The sequence below is a fragment of the Heptranchias perlo genome, chromosome 8 (assembly GCF_035084215.1).
Source record: "Heptranchias perlo isolate sHepPer1 chromosome 8, sHepPer1.hap1, whole genome shotgun sequence".
Lineage (NCBI taxonomy): Eukaryota > Metazoa > Chordata > Chondrichthyes > Hexanchiformes > Hexanchidae > Heptranchias > Heptranchias perlo.
Genome location: NC_090332.1, coordinates 81,758,710 through 81,779,770, shown reverse-complemented (window position 1 = coordinate 81,779,770; position 21,061 = coordinate 81,758,710). Strand labels below are relative to the sequence as shown.

Below are 21,061 nucleotides of genomic sequence, written 5' to 3'. Positions count from 1 at the left end.
AAATGGAAGGCATTACAAAATGAGTTTATGGTACAAGGAATTCTGTGTTGCCAACAAGGCCCATTTTTTTAAAAAAAGAGGTAATCCACAATAGCGGCATGTGAAACACAACTTGATCCATTTATACATTTATACATTTTCTTGAAATACCTTTTACCAGGCAGAATTGAGCATTTTTCTTGTACAAAAATAAAGGCCTTGAAATTACTCAGATATTAGCATGTGAGCATTTAACATTCATATGAATCTTCTTTTAAAGTAGTGGAGGATACAATTCACAAAAAGCATCAAATGACAATGTGTTTTGTTTCATAGGTGAGGTCAACAATAGGTGAGACAGAGAGAATAAACTTGCAGGATTGAGAATTTGTTCTTTTTTCTAACACTCTGCCCTTTTTGCCCACCACAAACTACAAGTAAGCCTCCCTCACTTGGACACTGAATGGTTTTCATCCTTGTTTTCAAATCCCTCTGTGACCTCGCCCCTCCCTATCTCTGTAGCCTCCTCCAGCCCTACAACCCTCCGAGATCTCTGCACTCGTCAAATTCTGGCCTCTTGCACATCAATTTTAATTGCTCCACGTTTGGCGGTCGTGCCTTCAGTTGCCCTAAGCTCTGAAATTCCCTCCTTAAACTGCTCCACCTCTCCTCCTTTAAGATGCTCCTTAAAACCTACCTCTTTGACCAAGCTTTTGGTCACCTGTCCTAATATCTCATGTGGCTCGGTGTCAAATTTTGTTTGATAATCGCTCCTGTGAAGCGCCTTGAGATGTTTTACTACGTTAAAAGGTGCTATTTAAATGCAAGTTATTGTTGTTAATCAGTAGAATTCAACTAAGCTGAACAGTAGAAAGCACCAAGATTTCCATAATGTGGTAGTACCTAGCTCCAGTGGCAGAAGGGTCAGGGACCAAAGGACACAGATTTAACGTAATTGGCAAAAGAACCAGAAGAGAGATGAAGAGAATTTTTTTAATGCAGCGAGTTATGATCTGGAGTGCACTACCTGAAAGAGTGGTGGAAGAAGATTCATTAATAACTTTCAAAAGGTAATTGGATAATTCATTGAGGGGAAAATATTTGCAGGGCTATAGGGAAAGGGCAAGGGAATGGGACTAATTAGATAGCTCTTTCAAAGAGTTGGCACAGGCACAATGGGCCAAATAGCCTCCTTCTGTGCTGTATCATTCAATGATTCTACGAATACAAGTTTGAAAATCCTTACATTTTGCCTATAAAAGGAGATTTTTGTACTTGATAACTTTACTTGCCTGTAACATTTGGCTCTTTCCAAGTCCAGGATCACCAACTATAAGCACATGAGGATCACCTCGGATAGGAATGCGATTTTTATCATCCACATATTTTTGGCAGCCTCCAAAGAGTGCCAGTGCCAATCCTGCTTTGACAAGCTACGAAAAAAACAACTGTTTATTGGGAGCTTTCATTCGAATATTGCCAGCGTGTAAACTGCTTGCTATGGGGGCGGACATATGAGGAGAGGTTGAGTAGATTGGGACTCTACTCATTGGAGTTCAGAAGAATGAGAGGCGATCTTATTGAAACATATAAGATTGTGAAGGGGCTTGATCGGGTGGATGCAGTAAGGATGTTCCCAAAGATGGGTGAAACTAGAACTAGGGGCATAATCTTAGAATAAGGGGCTGCTCTTTCAAAACTGAGATGAGGAGAAACTTCTTCACTCAGAGGGTGGTAGGTCTGTGGAATTTGCTGCCCCAGGAAGCTGTGGAAGCTACATCATTAGATAAATTTAAAACAGAAATAGACAGTTTCCTAGAAGTAAAGGGAATTAGGGGTTATGGGGAGCGGGCAGGAAATTGGACATGAAGCTGAGTTCGGATCGGTCAATGCCCTGTGGGTGGCGGAGAGGGCCCAGGGGCTATGTGGCCGGGTCCTGCTCCGACTTCTTGTGTTCTTTAGATTTGTGGTTGGGATCAGATCAGCCATGATCTTATTGAATGGCGGAGCAGGCTCGAGGGGCCGATTGGCCTACTCCTGCTCCAATTTCTTATGTTCTTATGTTCTAAAACACGATAAGCTATTTGAATGGGGAAAAAATAAAACTGTATATCATTTATAAATTAATGGTAGTTTTCTTACTGTACCATGACACTCACCTCATGACCATATATAGCAGGACACAATGAACTGCAAAAAAAAATGAAGATCTGTAGTTGCCTTTCAAAATGATACTAAACAACAGTTTTAAAGAAATAGGATACAACATACTTAACAAATAATTTGAAAAGATTTTCTTCAGCCTGAATCTCTTGAATTGCATAAAGCTCTTTAAGTGTAAACTCCATGGAGGCCGTATCACCAGATACCTCTTCGGAACTCACATTCCTCTGTCCTTTACCATTACTAATAGAGTTGGCCTCAATATACAAAAAGAACATGCATTTGTCATCTTTGTTTCTAGTCTTCCCTAAAAAAGTCAAACAGAATAATGAATATATATATAGATCATAAATAAAATACAGCCAAAATGTAGAGAGAACAAGTGAACCTTAATCACAGTTAGTTAAAGGAAACAGTGGGGTAGAAATGTGTCATGGCCCATTTTTGGGCACATAACTGACAGCATGCTTCCAACGGGTGCCCGAATCAGGAGGCCCCAAGGAGCGACAGAAATTAGGCCTCATTTTAATAATTACAGCGAGCTGCCAGCGTCTGTCGTGCCTCCTGAGGTAGTGCACCGCTTTGCTGCGCTCCAACGTGGGCAGCCTGCCTCACTGGCAGAGGCATGCAGGAATGTCCGGGCCGGGGGGCGGGGGGAGGATTGCAGTATTCACGTGGAGACAGGAAGAGCACTCATGCTCTTCCTGGCTCCATGTTATGGTACCCAAAAAAAAGTTACCTGACGGTTTCTTCGGCGCAAGCTCAGGCTGCTCATAACAAATTTCACAAACTGGTCGTGAAACAGGGAGCAGGACCCTTATTGGAAAGAGTCCTATGCTCATTTCTGGCAGCCACCGGGACCACACAAAAGAAAGATCCTGATGAACTTGACAGTGCCCCTTATGCACAAACAGGCATTACTGTTACCCATTGATTACAAATGTTCTGAGGGTGTGATAGTGTTACCAACTCATGGATTTTAATAAGTTAACATAAGCAATTCTTCTGGCATATATTGTCATAAAAGCTCAGTATCACTTTAGTTCCAATCACTTGTTTTGATTAGGGATTTTGCTGACAGTCATGATGGCTACCACTAGTAAAGGATATATCCTGCCAAAAATGGCTACATAAACTCTACATGTATACATTACACAAGACTAGCACAGGTTGGAATGTATTTTAAAACTGCAACATATTGTCGTGATTCAGATAATGTTGCAAAATTAGCAGGATCTGAACCACAGGCTTACTGCCTTGCAATATGCTCCAATCAATCAGTTCTCCAATGCAAATGTAGCATAGCAGCACCCAGCCAGGACTATCATATCAGCCTGGATCAGCATCCAGGCTGATATGAAGTGTTAACTTCTAGGTAAACCAGTATAACCACTCCAGGACACAACAGTAACCTACATCATTAGACCAGTGCCAGGTGAAAGTGAAAACTTAAAATGGCAGTTCTGCAGAGGAACAGAAATCAGTTATAAAAATCAACACTACCTGTGTTTTATTACATTGTATAGATTGGTGCAGGGAGTACTTTATACTGGAAATACTCCACTGTACACTTACCGACTCCTTTAAACTATTTCCATACCTTTTCTTCTGTTGGTATGAAAAGGTAGAGAAAAGGGCATGGCGATCTTATAACAATTGAAATTGTAACAGTCATTCAGCAATGGCTCTAGTAAAATTATCTTAAATAGTTTTGGTACACAGGACATTACAATTTCAGAACTATTGGCTGGAATATTTTTCATAAGAAATAGTCACACACACACACACACACACCACACACACACAGGTGCAGATGTCCTGGACAGCAAAGAAAAGATGTACAATTTATATGTACTTCAGTCATACCTTCACTACTGTTTGCCACCTTGACAATCCCTGCAACTGTTACCATGTCTCCTGGAACACAACTGTCTACCAAGTCCTGGATAAGCTCACATTCTATAGTACGAGGGATTCTCCCAGCCTCTCTCTTATCATCTGACGTAAGCTCCTGCAGTCTGCAAAAAAAGCGCATATATACTACTTTACCTAAATGAGAAAAGGTCTTTCCATGTTAAAACAGACATCCTTACCTAAGAAAGGATATTCTTGCCATAGAGGGAATGCAGCGAAGGTTCACCAGACTGGGAGAGATTGGGTCAACTAGGCCTGTATTCACTCGAGTTTAGAAGAATGAGAGAGGACCTCATTGAAACAAATAAAATTCTGACAGGGCTAGACAGGCTGGATGCAGGGACGATGTTTCCCCTGGCTGGGGGGGTCCAGAACGAGGGGTCACAGTCTCAGGATACGGGCTAGGACATTTAGGACTGAGATGAGGAGAAATTTCTTCACTCAGAGGTGGTGAACCTGTGGAATTCTCTACCACAGTAGGCTGTGGAGGCCAAGTCACTGAATATATTTAAGAAGGAGCTAGGTAGATTTCTAGACACAAAAGGCATCAAGGAGTATGGGGAGATAGCAGGAACATTTTTTTTTATTATTCGTTCATGGGATGTGGGCGTCGCTGGCAAGGCCAGCATTTATTTCCCATCCCTAATTGCCCTTGAGAAGATGGTGGTGAGCCGCCTTCTTGAACCGCTGCAGTCCGTGTGGTGAAGGTTCTCCCACAGTGCTGTTAGGTAGGGAGTACCAGGATTTTGACCCAGCGACGATGAAGGAACGGCAACATATTTCCAAGTCGGGATGGTGTGTGACTTGGAGGGGAACGTGCAGGTGGTGTTGTTCCCATGTGCCTGCTGCCCTTGTCCTTCTAGGTGGCAGAGGTCGTGGGTTTGGGAGGTGCTGTCGTAGAAGCCTTGGCGAGTTGCTGCAGTGCATCCTGTGGATTGTACACACTGCAGCCACGGTGCGCCGGTGATGTAGGGAGTGAATGTTTAGGGTGGTGGATGGGGTGCCAATCAAGCGGGCTGCTTTGTCCTCGATGGTGTCAAGCTTCTTGAGTGTTGTTGGAGCTGCACTCATCCAGGCAAGTGGAGAGTATTCCATCACACTCCTAACCTGTGCCTTGTAGATGGTGGAAAGGCTTTGAGGAGTCAGGTGAGTCACTCGCCGCAGAATACCTAGCCTCTGACCTGCTCTTGTAGCCACAGTATTTATGTGGCTGATCCAGTTAAGTTTCTGGTCAATGGTGACCCCCAGGAAGTTGACGGTGGGGGATGCAGCAATGGTAATGTGTATGAATGTCATGGGGAGGTGGTTAGACTCTCTCTTGTTGGAGATGATCATTGCCTGGCACGAATGTTATTTGCCACTTATGAGCCCAATCCTGGATGTTGTCCAGGTCTTGCTGCACGCAGGCACGGACTGCTTCATTATCTGAGGGGTTGAGAATGGAGCTGAACAATGTGCAATCATCAGCGAACATCCCCATTTCTGACCTTATGATGGAGGGAAGGTCATTGATGAAGCAGCTGAAGATGGTTGGGCCTAGGACACTGCCCTGAGGAACTCCTGCAGCAATGTCCTGGGGCTGAGATGATTGGCTGTCTATATGGTATTGAGATAGAGGATCAGCCATGATCATATTGAATGGCGGTGCAGGCTCGAAGGGCCGAATGGCTTACTCCTGCTCCTATTTTCTATATATCTGTTTCATTTGTGTGGCGAAAGTAAATTAGCACTTGTTCTTTTTTTAAAAAAAAAATATTCCTGGAGACCCATCAGTTCTACAGCATCTCAGCTACAAACTGCAATTCTCTAGATACAAATATCAATCGTGAAGCATCAGTATCCAATCAATACTGAATTTTCACATCTTTGATGCAACTAAAGTGTGAGGATGAAAACTTGAACCTACACAATGCCATGTGCCTTTAATATATTACATATTGGAAATGTGCATGGTTGCAACGTAATGAGCATGTAGCTGATGATGTGAGCATATCATTATATGACAGGGCCACCTGAAGCAAAGATATGTGAAGCACCTTTGGAGACACGAAAAGAGACAAAAAAATGTTTTTAATGTTTTTTCGAAAAAATAACTCTGCAAGATGCTTTACCTCAAAAATCAAATAACCGTCATTTAATGAATGACGTGAAAGACACCTGCAGCTGAGCAAGGCTTGCAAAAGATGGTGCTCTCAACTCCTCCAGCACCCCCTCCCCCAACATAGAGGCCAAAAGTCGTTCTCTGGAACACACCTCCCACCCCCTGAAGCAAATTTTGCACCCATTCCCCTTCCCGCCCAATGGAACAAACATTTCAATTCTTCTGAACTCTGAATTTTCCTTGCACAGTTCTTCCACTATTTAGAAACAGAATATAATACGGTCTTAAACAAGTACTGCAATACAACTCTCCAGTTGAAAGCACCAAATAGAATCACAATGCCACTGAATCAGGCCGTTCTGGTCAGTTGGATTGAACAATAATTTTTTTTTTTTAAAAACTAAAAATACCAAAAATGCAATGATCTTCAATCAAAGGTTCACGTACTTGATAGATTGCCAGTCTACAGTCACTGTTAATGGAGAACTTCTATTAGGTATAAATGACCGACTTCGACAATTTGGCGCTAAACACTAGGGAAAGAATTCAAAATTAGTTTCCTCAAATAATTCTAAATCGATCAATATTTTTTTTTCTAAAAAATTATAGTACAATACCTTTGTAGGGAGTGTGTATTTTCCATCAGGAAGCGGTAGACTCTGAGTATCTCCACACGTTTTGCACGTAAAGGCCATTCTAGTGCAGAATGGTTTGACATTGCTGACACGGACAACTGTTCCACGTAGAGAAACATATTTTCCGTAGCAGTTAGCTCGTAAATTTTTCAACAACATCAAAGGCTCATAGTTATAGACCCTAGAAATGTACATATTTTGCATGAGATTTATGTGCTTATTTTAATAAAATAAAAATGGTACATGTTGGCTATGCTTTCATCATACTTTGGTGTCACACCTTACATGCAGATTTTATGCAACTTATTGTTTTATGAATGCAAAATTTGAGCCAGTGACAAGTCACAATTGAACAGGTATGTGCCATATCAGCAAACAGGAATGAAAATTAAAAATGAATATACTTTTCTATATTATAAAAATAGTACATCTAACACACATTTCCTGTCCAGCACATTCAAATGTAAGTGTTGCATCTCAAAATAAGCATGGAGACAGTAATTTGATATAAAAGCCAGAATCTACGTAATCTCCGAGTGACTTTACAAATCACTAAGAAAAAAGCCATAATCGTGATTAAACTTTGAACTTAGCTTTGGTAAGCACTGTAAAGTTAAAACAGGCTATCATTTTAGGTCCGCACCAAAAACTCTGCTGCCTTACCAAGGACTCCACTCCCTCCTCAGCTGCTTGCTCAGGCTGAACCAGATTGTACAGAATTTCAGCATCCTGTTCCATCCAGAACTAAACTTCAAACTCCAATCCATCGCCAAAAGTGCTTACTTCTAACTGTGCAACATCACACACCTCTGCCCCTACCTTATGTCCACCCTCCATAAATTCTAATTGAACTACTTGCATCCTGCCCTAGTCTCATTACATACTGCAATTTTTCCTCATACTCAAAACACACTTAAATAAATTATTTAACTTATCTACAAAAACAACTTGCATTTTTACTGCGCATTTATTATAGAAAACATCTCAAAAGCACATTAGAGAGGTGAGGGGATAAAAAGCTAAAAGAAACAAAAGCCGACTAAAGGAGGGAGTTGTGGGGGGGGGGGGGGGGCGCGTAGAAAGTGATTAGGAGAGGTACCAAAAGCTTGGTCACAAAGATGGGATTTATAACGGTTTTTAAATGGAGCGGAAGGAACTGGAGAGCCAGGGGGTTTAGGGATAGAGTTCAAGAGAGTGATAAAGCCAGAGAGGATATGGGTTAGAAGCTCAGTTTGTTATCAATAACGACACCAAGGTTGAAAACAGTCGAGTTTAGTCTGAGACAGTGCCTGGGGAGGGGGGGGATGAAATCTGTGACAGGGAAGCAAAGTTTATTAGATCGAACATGATGGCTTTGGTCTTCCTAATGTTCAGTTAGAGGAAGATTTGGTTCATCTATAATTTGATGTTGGTCAGGCAGTCTGATGCAGTTGTGGGTTTGGGGAAGAGATGGAGAGGCAGTGCTGGGTATCATCAGCATATATATGGATGCTGATCCGGAACCTGCAGATGTCATCAATGGTCATGTAGATGAGAAACAGGAGAGGACCAAGGAAAGAGTCTCGAGAGACTCCAAAAATATCACACTGTTGAGACAGGAAAACAAACTATTGCTGGATATGCATTCAAACAGGCAGCAGTGAAACCATGCAAGGGCAGTCCTATACAGTAGAACAGAGGCGACACTAAGGAGAAGAATGGTGCAGTCAACCCTATCAAACCCTGTAGAGGACGAAGAAGGACTATGCACCACGGTCAAAGGATATCATGTGACTTTGGCCAGAACAGTCCCAGTGCTGCGAGAAGGGCAGAAGCCAGATGAAGGGATTTGAACAGGTTTAGGGAGAGAACGGCACAGAACCAGGGGTGGGGGTGGCGACACTTAAGAAAATAGTTAGCCTTAATTTGACGATTTAATTTGCTCTTTTTATGCAGCACTAATTTAAAGGACATATTCATATGACTAATGAGAAATCTATCCTTGACAATACAGATCACATTTTGCCTATAATGTGTACAGTGTATATCACAAGTTTCTGATAATAGCAAACACTGGCAAAAGTTCATTAAATTTTGTTTTCTCCAAATTATTTCAACACAATTGAATATCAATAGCTTTCTTAGCTACAAATTCATAAGAGTTATACGGCAGCAATAGACAAAAATACCAGTTGTATTTCTTTGCAATCATGTCCACTTATGGTACAGACTCTGAAGTGCATGCAAGAGAAATTTAAAATTCCTGTTATGAAATGAAATTTTGTCTAAATGAATAATATAAATATATAAATAATTAAAATATAGATACAAGAAACTGGAGAATTTCCTTATCTATAGGTTATCAATACCTGGTGTCTTTGAGCAGATTAACCAAAAGGTCAGCAGCTTATGGCCAAATATATCTCATGCTATCCATTCATAAGTGCTCACTAGGTTTTTGTGATGAGCAAACTCAGTTTCTACTGTATTGATTTAGTGTTAAATGAAGATTAGAATTTATTTTCCAACAAAATATTCTACCATATTGATGTTAAAGATCATTAGAAGTACCACAGTAAATTGCACTTAAAATCCTTCTTTATGTGGGCACATTTACAAAAAAAATGGGTATTTGATGGAATACAAAATCTCCTCTTGCCTGAGTGCTATTATCCATCTGTCTGTCACCGAATCATGATTGTCTTTACATTCTCACTATTTGACCCTTTACTTTGTTCCACGTTTTTTTTTTAACCCCACTATCAACTAAAACTCATTTTGCCCACTTTTCCCTTACACCGCTTAATAGCTACTCCATAAAATCCAATTTGTTTGTTCTAGTTTTCCTATTGGTTCTCTTCTCTTTTGGACTCACACACATTCCAGTTACTGTAACACTACTATTCATATAAAAACTTTTCAGTCATATACCCAAAACCCCTGCACTATAATTTTGCAACTGTACTTTCTTAGCACATACTCCAGCTCCCGAATTCTGTATCCTCCGTTTTCAACAATATATGCCTTGCATTTTCCCTGGCATCTTCCCTCCCCATTGTTGTATCTTCAAATAAAGGATCACAACATTGTTGAGCTATCAATCATTTTATGCAACTTTGAGGCCTCTTTTGATAGTCCTCATCTTTACTTCTTTCCTAGCCACAATCTTTTAACCACTCTTCCCCAAACCTGTCATCTTTCCTTTCTTATTTCAAACATGCCATAGCCAACTTACAGTATTTACTGTTGACAGAGGACAGTGACAAGGTAAAATAAGGTCTGGTTAACTAACTGCAAGATGACCTGCAGACAGTGGATACATTGATTGAACTTCCAAAAATGAAGATATTCTTGTTCAACCATTAACTGGAGCTATTTTCCAATAAACAGTCAAGTACCACTATTAACACTGGTTTTAGAACAATTCAAATACACATTACTACTGGAACAGATGCATTCAAGCCACAATTATATTAGCTCACAAACATGACTTCTTTCAACTTGGTGCACTATGTAATTATCTATTGTGCTGTGCATATTTACATAAACAGGTGAGACAAGCAAAAATTGATCACTCAGTGCCAAAATAATTGTACACTCTTAGACCAGCACAAAATTATTGTTACAACCCCAAGGAATTAGGCAGGCAATGTTACTGATTTTGATCTTCATGGCAAATTCTAGCTTAGCTGGGATTCTTGAAAAAGGAGTGACAAAACATTTAAAATCTGGAAGGGGCAGGGGGAGTGGGAGAAAAAGAGCAAAGAATCCCATAATTTCCTACACCCTTGACATTTCCAACACTTGTGCGTATGACACAAAACACACCACACTGTAGCCAACAAAACAAGATTTTTCCAATATACAATAACATGTTGCATTGATAATATGCTGAAAAATAATATAGTTCTTTGTTCTCAACAGTTACAGACACTGGCCAAGTGAAAAATGTCAGTCAACAGCTAGGAAACATCACCTAACATATAAATAGACTCAGATGATACACGAAATAAAATGCTTATAGCAGATTTAGTCTTCACTTAACCTTTCAAGAAAATAATTTGCAAGTAGCCCTAAAGTTTCTTGTTTTAAACTTACCTTGCATGAATGAAAGGGACATTTACAATTGGAGTCTCTTCGTTTGGTAGCCCTTGTTCCAACTGAGCTGCCTGTCTTTCAAGATCTCTAGTTATTACCTGAATGCATGCAGCATAAGCAACATCAATTAAACTACAAATTCTACATTAATAAAACAGAGTTCAATTTACTTATGACAAATGAACTGTCCAATAAGGAGACTTTCTTAATACTATTTTTGTAACAGAAGTTGAGATATACTGTAAATTACATTTTTTTTAATAAAGAACAATTCTTATTACATTACTTTCTTTCAGAAGAAGTGAAGGAACATAAAACAAAAAAAGTACATTTTGATCTTGTAAAATTAAGAAAATTATGTTTGTTACCTAAGAGTTATGTGATACCTAACCTGATGAACTGCCAATCCCATGCAATCCAACAATTTTTCTGGCATATCCCTCAGTTCAGTGGCTAAATTTGGCATGAGAGTAGTTAGCTCTTCATCATTTACAAGTTCCTTAAAGTCAACCAGGATGCTTCCTTTTCTTTCTATTTCATCCTTTGGAGGGAAATATTTTACATTTTCAAATGAATTGCATGTTCAACTTTTCTTTGTTATTTGTATCATAACTGAATGGCCAGCCAGCAGCATTGAATTGATTTATTTTTCTTAAAACTCCAATGCAGTGTGAAAAAGTGCTGCATGTCACTGACCAAGTTGTACTGACTATTGCAGCATTTTTAAATGTTTAAAGACTCAACTGGTAAACTTCTCCAGGAGTGAATGTTTGCTTCTGATGTTAAAAAGTATAAACAGCATGATAAAACTCAGTCAAATTCTTAATTCTACCAAATGTACAATGTTAAATTAATTTTAATAATAAAAGTAATACATTAGAAAAAAGTTGTTATAGACCAATTTTGTTTACAATAAATGCTAAAGTTTTATAAATACTAAACTATTGGCTATTGCTGGATTGGGCCATCGCGCAGCATGCCCTGTTAGTTAGGATTGTGTGTGTATGTTTAGGTTTTAAAAATTTTTGCCCACAAAGTTGCTGGAAGAGCAAGCTGATAACGGCGCAGCGAGGACAAGAGGGCACCTGGGACCTTGGTAAACAACAGGACAAACAGTGAGGGGGGAAGATAGATTGGATTAAGAGAGAAAGAAGAGACAAAAAGGAAAAGTAAGAAAAAAAATTAATTTAAAATTTGACATGTTTAAAATCTCCTAAAAACATTCATAATCTGAAAGAATGAGACTCCACACTTATAAATGTTCACTTTCTGGGAAAGAGGTTGATTGGCAGTCATTAACAATTATCACATCGTTAAAAGGGTACTTACACTATTAATTATTAGACTGTAATTTCTGTGCCGAGTTTAATGGGCAATTAATGTGCAAATGTAGTAACTTTATGAAAATCACAGGGATACCATTTTTGCAAAGCTAACGGCAGAGTGGCGCAAATCAGCCAGCAATGTTTGGCGATTCGCAATTTACAGGGTATCTCTTCCTCGCCACAAGTTGCTGGCCGCTTTGCACATTAATAACAGCGTGCGTCTTTCAGACGCTGTTATATTTTTCAGCAAAATCTGGCCCAATGTTTCTTTCTCCCTGGATGGTGAATGAGACTACTGGTTAAGAATGAATAATCACAAACAGTAAACACTGAAAGTAGAAAAATCTAAAATGAGGAGCCAGGATTCTTACCTTGTCATACAAATCAATATGATTTGTGAAAAACTTCTCAAATGTACTAATCTTCCGGACAAAAGGAGAGCTCCCAACATAAGCTTTTAAAGAAAAAGTTTGAAAATCATTTTTTTTTTAAATCCCTCAATATTTTAGCACATAGTTACCCCAAGCACAATACTAAAACTGTCAATAATTACTGAAAAGTAAGCAGCTCATCAATAGAAATTCAGCTAATGCAATGAACCAGTCCGTCCAATACCCAAGCCTCGAGGTGTTCTCAGCTCTCTGGTTACACAGCTAACTATGGGCTCCTCGATGGTATTCTAAAGCACATCTTCTTAGAAATACCCCAAATCATTCATGGCTTTTCTGCAATTTTCCACAACCAAGGTTAAAAGCGCCATTTTACAAGCTGAGACAAATTCATTCACTACATAAACATGTGGACTGCCATCATCACTTTGTGATGCTACATACAATGCTGGCTCACCTATGCGCAGCCAGAACAGCCTCTACAGTGGAGAAAGTCAAAACAGCATCTGTATTATGAATATCCCAGAGAGAAATCACGATAACTTCCTTTTTAATGTGTTTAAATGGTTGTAAGGGGGCTCCAGCCATCAAATAAAATATGTCACTCCAGCTGGAAATGGCATATTTGCATCCTAATCAAGCACTTCACAAACCCTAAACACTACAAGTGTTTGTATTCAAACTCCTTATGTTTCCAACCAAGGAAAGAATGATTCACCCCCAGCCTTATTGGGAATCCCAAAAATCACCTCACAACAAAGGAATGAAAGAGTTCGTCAATCTGTTTTAAACATTATGGCTCCATGGGGATACCAACAATAAGCAGTTAATTTTATCACAGATATGTACTGTGTTTCCTTAAATTTATCCACACGTATAGTTCTTCATTTCTTGATTTCCCTCCACCCATTTTTTCTTTTGTTTCAGCTTTAAAAATTATGCTGCTTTCACATTAAAACTGCTTCTTTGAATGGAGTCCCTTCTTTTTTTTTAAAATACTAGATACTAGTTTGAGATCGATTCCCATATCGTTTGATTACCCTGCCTCTGCTCCGCTCTTATAGCCATGGTGTTGATACGATTAGTCCAGTTAAGCTTCTGGTCAATAGTGACCACCACCCCAAGATGTTGGGGGAACTTGGTGGTACCGTTAAAAGTCACGTAAAGGTGGGGTTCAGCTTTCTCTTGTTATAGATGGTCATAACATGGTATTTGTCAGCCCAAGCCTAGATTGCCGAAGTCTTGCTGTAGGTTGGCATGGAGCATATCATTATCGATGGTGTTGTTAATAGAGCTGAACACCATCAAACAGTCAGTGAACAGCCTCATGCCCAACCTTATAATAGGGGGGGGGGAAGGTCACTGATATAGCAGTTGAAGATTGTCAAGCCAAAAAAGAGTCGATAAAAAAAAAGATTGCCAAGCCAAGGATATTTCCCTGTGGAACTCCTTCAGCCATGTCCTGGGACTGTGATAATTGGCTTTTTTAGTACAATCACCTTCATTTGCATCAAGTACGACTCCAGTTACTGCAGTGTTTTCCCATTAACCCCCATTGACTTTTGTTTTGCTAGGGCTCCTTGGTGTCATACTCAATTGATATACTGGGTGCAAGAGTTTGTTCAAATTTTCCATTCAAGTGGGCCATCAAGCAGATTCACGTATATTGGTAATGAACACAGTTATGTTTTACAGCAGTCTACAAGGCTAATTACCTACCACTTTGCATAATAGTCATACTAACCTTAACCGATGGAGACACTCCCTGTCTGGTGATAGTAACACTATTAAAAAAGTTAACAAAGCTTTCACGTGTTTCAAACTTGACTGCTATAGTCCCTATGAATATTTTCTGCAGCTTCAACAAAAATTCCCATCTTGAACTTTGTGCAATAATACTGTATGATTTCACTTTTCTCTGCTTCCGTTGTCCTTTTTTCTTTCCACCCTAACTTAATTGGCCCTGCCTGGAATATTTGATTGATTATGTCATTGATGTTAACCATGCTGTGCTCCTCCATAACAACACCCAGCTCCGCCCCTGCTTCAGCCCACCTGCTGAAACACTCATCAATGTTTTTGTTACCTCCAGACTCGACTATTCCAATGTTCTCCTGGCCGGCCTCCCATCTTCCACCTTCTATAAACTTGAGCTCATCCAAAACTCTAAGACATATGTTAACCCACACTGGCTCCTGGTCCACCAATGCTTCGAATTTAAAATTATCATTCATGTTCAAATTCCTCTATGGCTTCTCCAGCCCTACAACCCTCCAAGAACTGTGTTCCTCCAACTCTGGCCTCTTACTCATCCCTCACTCCCTTCGCCCCACCATTGGTGGATGTGCCTTCAGCCGTCTAGGCCATAAGCTCTGGAATTCCCTCTCTAAACCTCTCCTCCTTAAATCCTACTTCTTTGACCAAGCTTTTAGTCACCCCTCCTAATATCTCCTTCTTTGGCTCGATGTCAATTGTTGTCTATTATGCTCCTGTAAAGCATCTTGGTATGTTTTTCTACGTTAAAGGTGCTATACAAATGCAATTTGTGTTTGGAAGCTTTAACATTTCCCTTTAAATATTTACTAAATTATCAAACATGTCATTGTTATTTGAAGTTATTTTTCAATACAAATAGTTTCAAAAGGAAGACTCACCTTCTGAAAAATAAAGTTTCCAACCCTTATATGGTATAAACTGATTCAAAGTTCCTTGAATTATGCGCAAATGAGGATTTAGCTGTTGAAAACCTAAAACAAAATGTCATGCAATAATAAGAAATCTTTACTTGTTCAAAGAGGGTTCTCATCATTTTAAAAACATTTTTTCAGTAATTCTTGCAACAAATTACAACTTTTAAATACTAATAACATCAGTTGTAATTTTATAATGCATATTCAACTCTATTTTGAGCAAGGTTTGGGAATAAATCAAATCAGGTTGCAAAAATGAACATGAAATTTCTAAGAGGAAAGCAATTCTAATCAAAATCACTCTCTGCTAACATCAACAGCAGATGAAATTTCACTTACCAGCAAGAGTAAATGAATGCCATCCAAAAACAATACAGCAATTAAAACAGATTTAAAAGGGAGGTTGGACGCAGGTTTTTCTGGGAGCTGTGCTCAAATCCAGCCCAGACTGAAGGAATATATCCTCCTGTCTGCCCTCTGAAATGCATTTGAGTAGTCCAAGTATAGAATCATAGAATGGTTTACAGCACAGGAGGCCGCCATTTGGCCCATCGAACCTGTGCTGGCTCTTTGTAACAACAATCCAGTCAGTCCCATTCCGCCCACTCTTTCCCCATAGCCCTGCAAACTTTTTTCCCTTCAAGCATTTATTCAATTCCTTTTTGAAAGCCATGATTGAATCTGCTTCCACCACCCTTTCAGGCAGTGCATTCCAGATCGTAACTACTCCCTGTGTAAAAACGTTTTTCCTTATGTCGCCTTTGGTTCTTTAGCCAATCACCTGAAATCTGTGTCCTCTGGTTCTCAACCCTTCCACCAATGGGAACGGTTTCTCTATTTATCTAAACCCTTCATGATTTTGAACACTTCTTTCAAATCTCCTCTCAACCTTCTCTACTCTAAGAAGAACAACCCCAGCTTCTCCAGTGTATCCACATAACTGAAGTCCCTCATCCCTGGAACCATTCTAGTAAATCTTTTCTGCACCCTCTCTAAGGCTTTCACATCCTTCCTAAAATGCAATGCCCAGAATTGGACACAATACTCCAGTTGTGGCCGAACCAGTGTTTTATAAAGATTCAACATTACTTCCTTGCTTTTGTATTCTATACCTCTATCTATAAAGCCCAGGATCCCATATGCTTTTTTAACCACTTTCTTAACCTGTCCTGCCACCTTCAAAGATTTGTGCACATATCCTCGGAGGTCTCTCTGTTCCTACAGCCCCTTTAGAATTGTACCATTTAGTTTATATTGCCTCTCCTCGTTCTTCCTACCAAAATGTATCACTTCGCACTTCTCTGCATTAAATTTCATCTGCCATGTGTCCGCCCATTCCACCAGCCTGTCTTTGTCCCCTTGAAGTCTATTACTATCGTCCTCACTGTTTACTACACTTCCAAGTTTTGTGTTATCTGCAAATTTTGAAACTGTGCCCTGTGCACCCAAGTCCAAGTCATTAATATATATAAAAAAGTATAGTTCCTAATGGGAAGTTCTACAAGAATCAGTGTGCTACAGAGGTATTAACAATTATATGGAATTGTAAAATACTAAAGAATTTTCCATAGTTTTCCTTACAGACACCATGCGGGAGCAGAATCAAACAACATCAGAGGTTGCCTTGGCAGGGAGTGCCATGCTAAATCCTAGACTTAAATTTTACCAATAGTGGCACCACTGAGTAAGAAGTAAGTGATCAAAAAAGAAATGCAGTCTGCAAAAATACATCAATGGTCTGGAGACAGAGTGCTTTAGGTACTAGTCTTTTAATTTACTGGTCCTGTCTTTTTCCCTTTCTATTTACACAACATCTTGCAATTCTAGAACTGCATTGGAAGGAAAACCTTTTTTTTTTAAAAAGTGAAATGTTGACTTCTGACAATATACAGCAACCATTTGGTTACAACTGTAACCATTTACACCTTCTCTGGACCCATCTTTTGTTTCTTTACTTGTCCCATTACCATCCCTTTTTGCCTTGCATCATCATCCCTTTTGTCATTTAATCAATCCTGCCCTCCACCCCATCACAGACCTTTCCTTTCCCCCCCCCCCTTTTTTCCCCTGGCTCTGCACTTGCTTAAAAACTGCTACATCTCTAACTTCTTTGTTCTGAAGTAAGGTCATCAGCCTGAAATGTTAACTATTTCTCTCTCCACAGATGCTGCTTGATTTGCTGAATGTTTTCAGTATTTTCTGTTTTTATTTCAGATTTCCAGCATTTGCAGTATTTTGCGCTCATCACTTAACTATGCTTATATGGTTTTGGACTGAATTTATGTGCTGGTGACAGAAAATCTCAGCTAGGATTTCTCATCCTGATGATGACGATGACGACAACAACTTTATAGTACATTTGACATAGAAAAACTTCTCACTTCACAGAGGTGTAAGGAAAGCAGACCATAAGAGATAGGAGCAGGAATAGGCCATTCGGCTCCTTGAGCCTGCTCCGCCATTTAATGAGATCATGGCTGATCTGATTTTTACCTCAACTCCATTTTCCCGCCCTTTCCCCATATCCTATGACTCCCTTGCTGATCAAAAATTTGTCTAACTCAGCCTTGAATGTATTCAATGACTCAGCCTCGAATGTATTCAACGACTCAGCCTCGAATGTATTCAACGACTCAGCCTCGAATGTATTCAACGACTCAGCCTCGAATGTATTCAACGACTCAGCCTCGAATGTATTCAACGACTCAGCCTCGAATGTATTCAACGACTCAGCCTCGAATGTATTCAACGACTCAGCCTCGAATGTATTCAACGACTCAGCCTCGAATGTATTCAACGACTCAGCCTCCACAGCTTTTTGGGCTAAAGAATTCCAAAGATTCACGATCCTCTGGGAGAAGAAATTCCTCCTCATTTCCACCTTAAACGGGCGACCACTTATTCTGAGACTATGCCCCCTAGTTTTAAATTCCCCCATGAAGGGTAACATCCTCTCAGCATCTACCCTATCAAGTCCCCTCAGAATCTTGTACAATAAGATCTCCTCTCATTCTTCTAAACTCCAATAAGTATAGACCCAACCTGTTCAATCTTTCCTCATAAGACAACCCTTCCATACCCGGAATCAACCTAGTGAACCTTCTCTGAACTGCCTCCAATGCAAGTATGTCCTTCCTTAAATAAGGGCACCAGAACTGTACGCAGTACTCCACGTGTGGTCTCACCAGCACCCTGTACAGTTGTAGCATGACTTCCCTGCGAGGACACCCAGATCCCTCTGTACTACAGCATTTTGTAGTATTTCTCCATTCAAATAATATTTTGCTTTTTTATTTTTCCTCCCAAAGTGGACGACTTCACATTTTCCCACATTATATTCCATCTGCCAAATTTTTGCCCATTCGCTTAACCTGTCAATATCCCTTTGCAGACACTTTGTGTCCTCATCGCAACTTGCTTTTCCACCTATCTTTGTATCATCAGCAAATTTGGTCACAAGACACTCTGTTCCTTCATCCAAGTCATTGACATATATTGTAAATAGTTGAGGCCCCAGCATTAATCCCTGCGGCACCCCACTAGTTACAGATTGCCATTTTGAAAATGACCCTTTTATCCCGACTCTGTTTTCTGTTAGTTAGCCAATCCTCTATCCATGCCAATATATTACCCCCAACACCATGAGCTCTTATCTTGTGCAGTAATCTTTCATGTGGCACCTCGAATGTCTTTTGGAAATCCAAATATACTGCATCCATTAGGAAACACTAAGCCAAAGAAAGGATTGCAACGAGTAATCAATAGGTTGGTCAAAGAAATGGGCTTTAAGGAGAGTCTTGAAGGCAAAGAGGGTGGCGGAGAAGGAGAGGGGTTTAAAGAGGCAATTCCAGGGAGTGGAACCTAGATGCCTGAAGCAGAGCCACCAATGGTGAGGTGCACAAGAAGCCGGAGTCAGAGGAACAAAGTGTAAGGAGGGAAAGGCCATAGAAGGATTAGAATTTTAAATCAGAGGTATTGGGGAATGAAAAGTCCAAGTAGAGCAGCAAGATGGATGTGATGATTAAGAGTAACTTGTGGGAAAGGACAAGGATAGCAGAGGCTTGAATGAACTGAAGCTTATGGTGGGTGGAGAATAGAAGGTTGGCTAGGAGAGCAATAGAGTAATCAAGTCAGGTGGTGACAAAGACATGTATGAGAGTTTCAACAACAGATGGCTGAGGTAGAGACAGAGGCAGACAATGTCAGAGGTGGCAGTAGGTGAGGAGAGGATATGGAATCATGGGCAAACAGGATGCTAAGATTGCACACATCATGGTTCAGCCAAAGACAATGGTCAGAGAGGAAATGGAGTCAGGAATAATAGAGTTTGTTGCAGGGGCCAACATGGCGGCTTTGATCTGCCCAGTGTTTAGCTGAAGGAAATTACAGAGTAATGCTTGACAAGTAGCCTGACAATACAGGAGCAGTGGAGGGATCAAGAGAGGTAGAGCTTGATGTTATCAGCATACATGTGGAAGCTGACCCCATGGTTTTGGATGCTATCACCAAAAGGGCAGCATGTAGACGAGGGAGAGGCCACAGAAGACTCAGGAAAGGGTGGTGAAGCCATTGGTGGAGATGCCCTATATATGATCAGCAACGGAGGAGAGATGTTGAAGGACGATGGTGCGATTGACCATGTCAAAAGCTGCGGGGAGGACAGGGAGAAATTATAGCATCACGGTCACATTGAATTCATAATCTTAGTTAGGACCATTTTGATGCAGTGGGAGGGTCAGAAATCTGGTGGAAGGGATTCAAACAGTAAGTTGTGAGAGATGGGCAAGCCATACATTCAGGGACCTTGGAGATGAATGAGAGTGGAGATAAGGCATTAATTTGGGAGGACAGACAGATTGGGGGTGACTTTAAACCTCAAGAACAGGTGGGTTGGGGGTGTGTGAGAGTTGAAAATTGTTGTTTTCTTGGGTCGCAACCGCAAAATTTTCAGACTTTGCATTCCCAGTGGGAAGCCTTTAACCGCCGACTTTAAACCCGGAAATAAAGCCGGGTTGCGGTCGCGACCCAAAAAACAACTATTTTCAATTCCCACCTACCCGTTCTTGGGGGTTTAAAATCACCTCCATTGAGTGGGTATGGTCAGGAAGAGGTGATGACAGCAATTGTGAAAAAGGTAGAGGAACAGTACCTGGGGAGAGGCTAATTGGATCTGTACCACTGGTGCCACACCATTTCACTTATTGAAGTAGACCAGCACACCAGTCCATAGTGAAACCCTTTCACAATTTACACTACTTCCAATTTAAAATGCACTAGACTTACTTACTTCCTTCACTCCTCCTGGGTTTGTCCCAGTTTCCTCTTCCTCTCCACGGTTTCCCCCTCCATCCACCTCCACCACCACCACCACCCGTACCCCCTCTGGCAGCCCGCCAAGTCCTTCCGCCTCTCCAGTCGGAGCACATTGTTGATGTTCCCTACCCTCTTACCCTACCAACTGGTGCAGGGGGGCGGGCGCCAGTGCCAGGGGGCTGGGCTGAGCCCCTACTGCCAGCTCCCCTGCCATGTTATCGTGCGGCCCTTCCCGTGCTTACGGCCGACAAATCAATCGGCGAGATTTTTCTTTTGTTTCCCTACTTGCAGCCGCTCGGTTTAAAACTCATCGCCGGTGGACAGGGACAGGCCGACCCGGATTATATGGACAGGTTGGCGGGCCGCGCTTTTTTAACGCTCCAACTATTTGAATCGATGGCGGGGGGGGGGGGGTGTGGAAAAAAAACTTCTCGCGCCCGGGGTTTCGGTTAGGCGCGAGTGCGCCTGCGCGGCG

General features: G+C 40.8%; 1 protein-coding gene across 3 annotated transcripts in view; it reads right to left on the bottom strand.

The window, feature by feature from the left end:
- mcm8 (minichromosome maintenance 8 homologous recombination repair factor) overlaps nt 1-21,011 on the bottom strand; it is a 39,315-nt gene extending 18,304 nt beyond the window's left edge. The window contains exons 1-11 of one of the 3 annotated variants that reach the window (XM_067989424.1): nt 20,561-21,011; nt 15,238-15,330; nt 12,566-12,648; nt 11,261-11,410; nt 10,870-10,967; nt 6,775-6,973; nt 6,605-6,690; nt 4,009-4,160; nt 2,251-2,449; nt 2,139-2,169; nt 1,268-1,412 (exon numbers count right to left, since the gene is read on the bottom strand). In XM_067989424.1, coding sequence (XP_067845525.1) covers nt 1,268-1,412; nt 2,139-2,169; nt 2,251-2,449; nt 4,009-4,160; nt 6,605-6,690; nt 6,775-6,973; nt 10,870-10,967; nt 11,261-11,410; nt 12,566-12,648; nt 15,238-15,330; nt 20,561-20,699 — 1,375 coding nt within the window. In that variant the 5' untranslated portion in view covers nt 20,700-21,011. The remainder of the gene's footprint in view (nt 1-1,267; nt 1,413-2,138; nt 2,170-2,250; nt 2,450-4,008; nt 4,161-6,604; nt 6,691-6,774; nt 6,974-10,869; nt 10,968-11,260; nt 11,411-12,565; nt 12,649-15,237; nt 15,331-20,560) is intronic. The other 2 variants (XM_067989426.1, XM_067989427.1) reach the window with 2 other exon arrangements.
- Between the last annotated feature and the right edge of the window lie 50 nt (nt 21,012-21,061).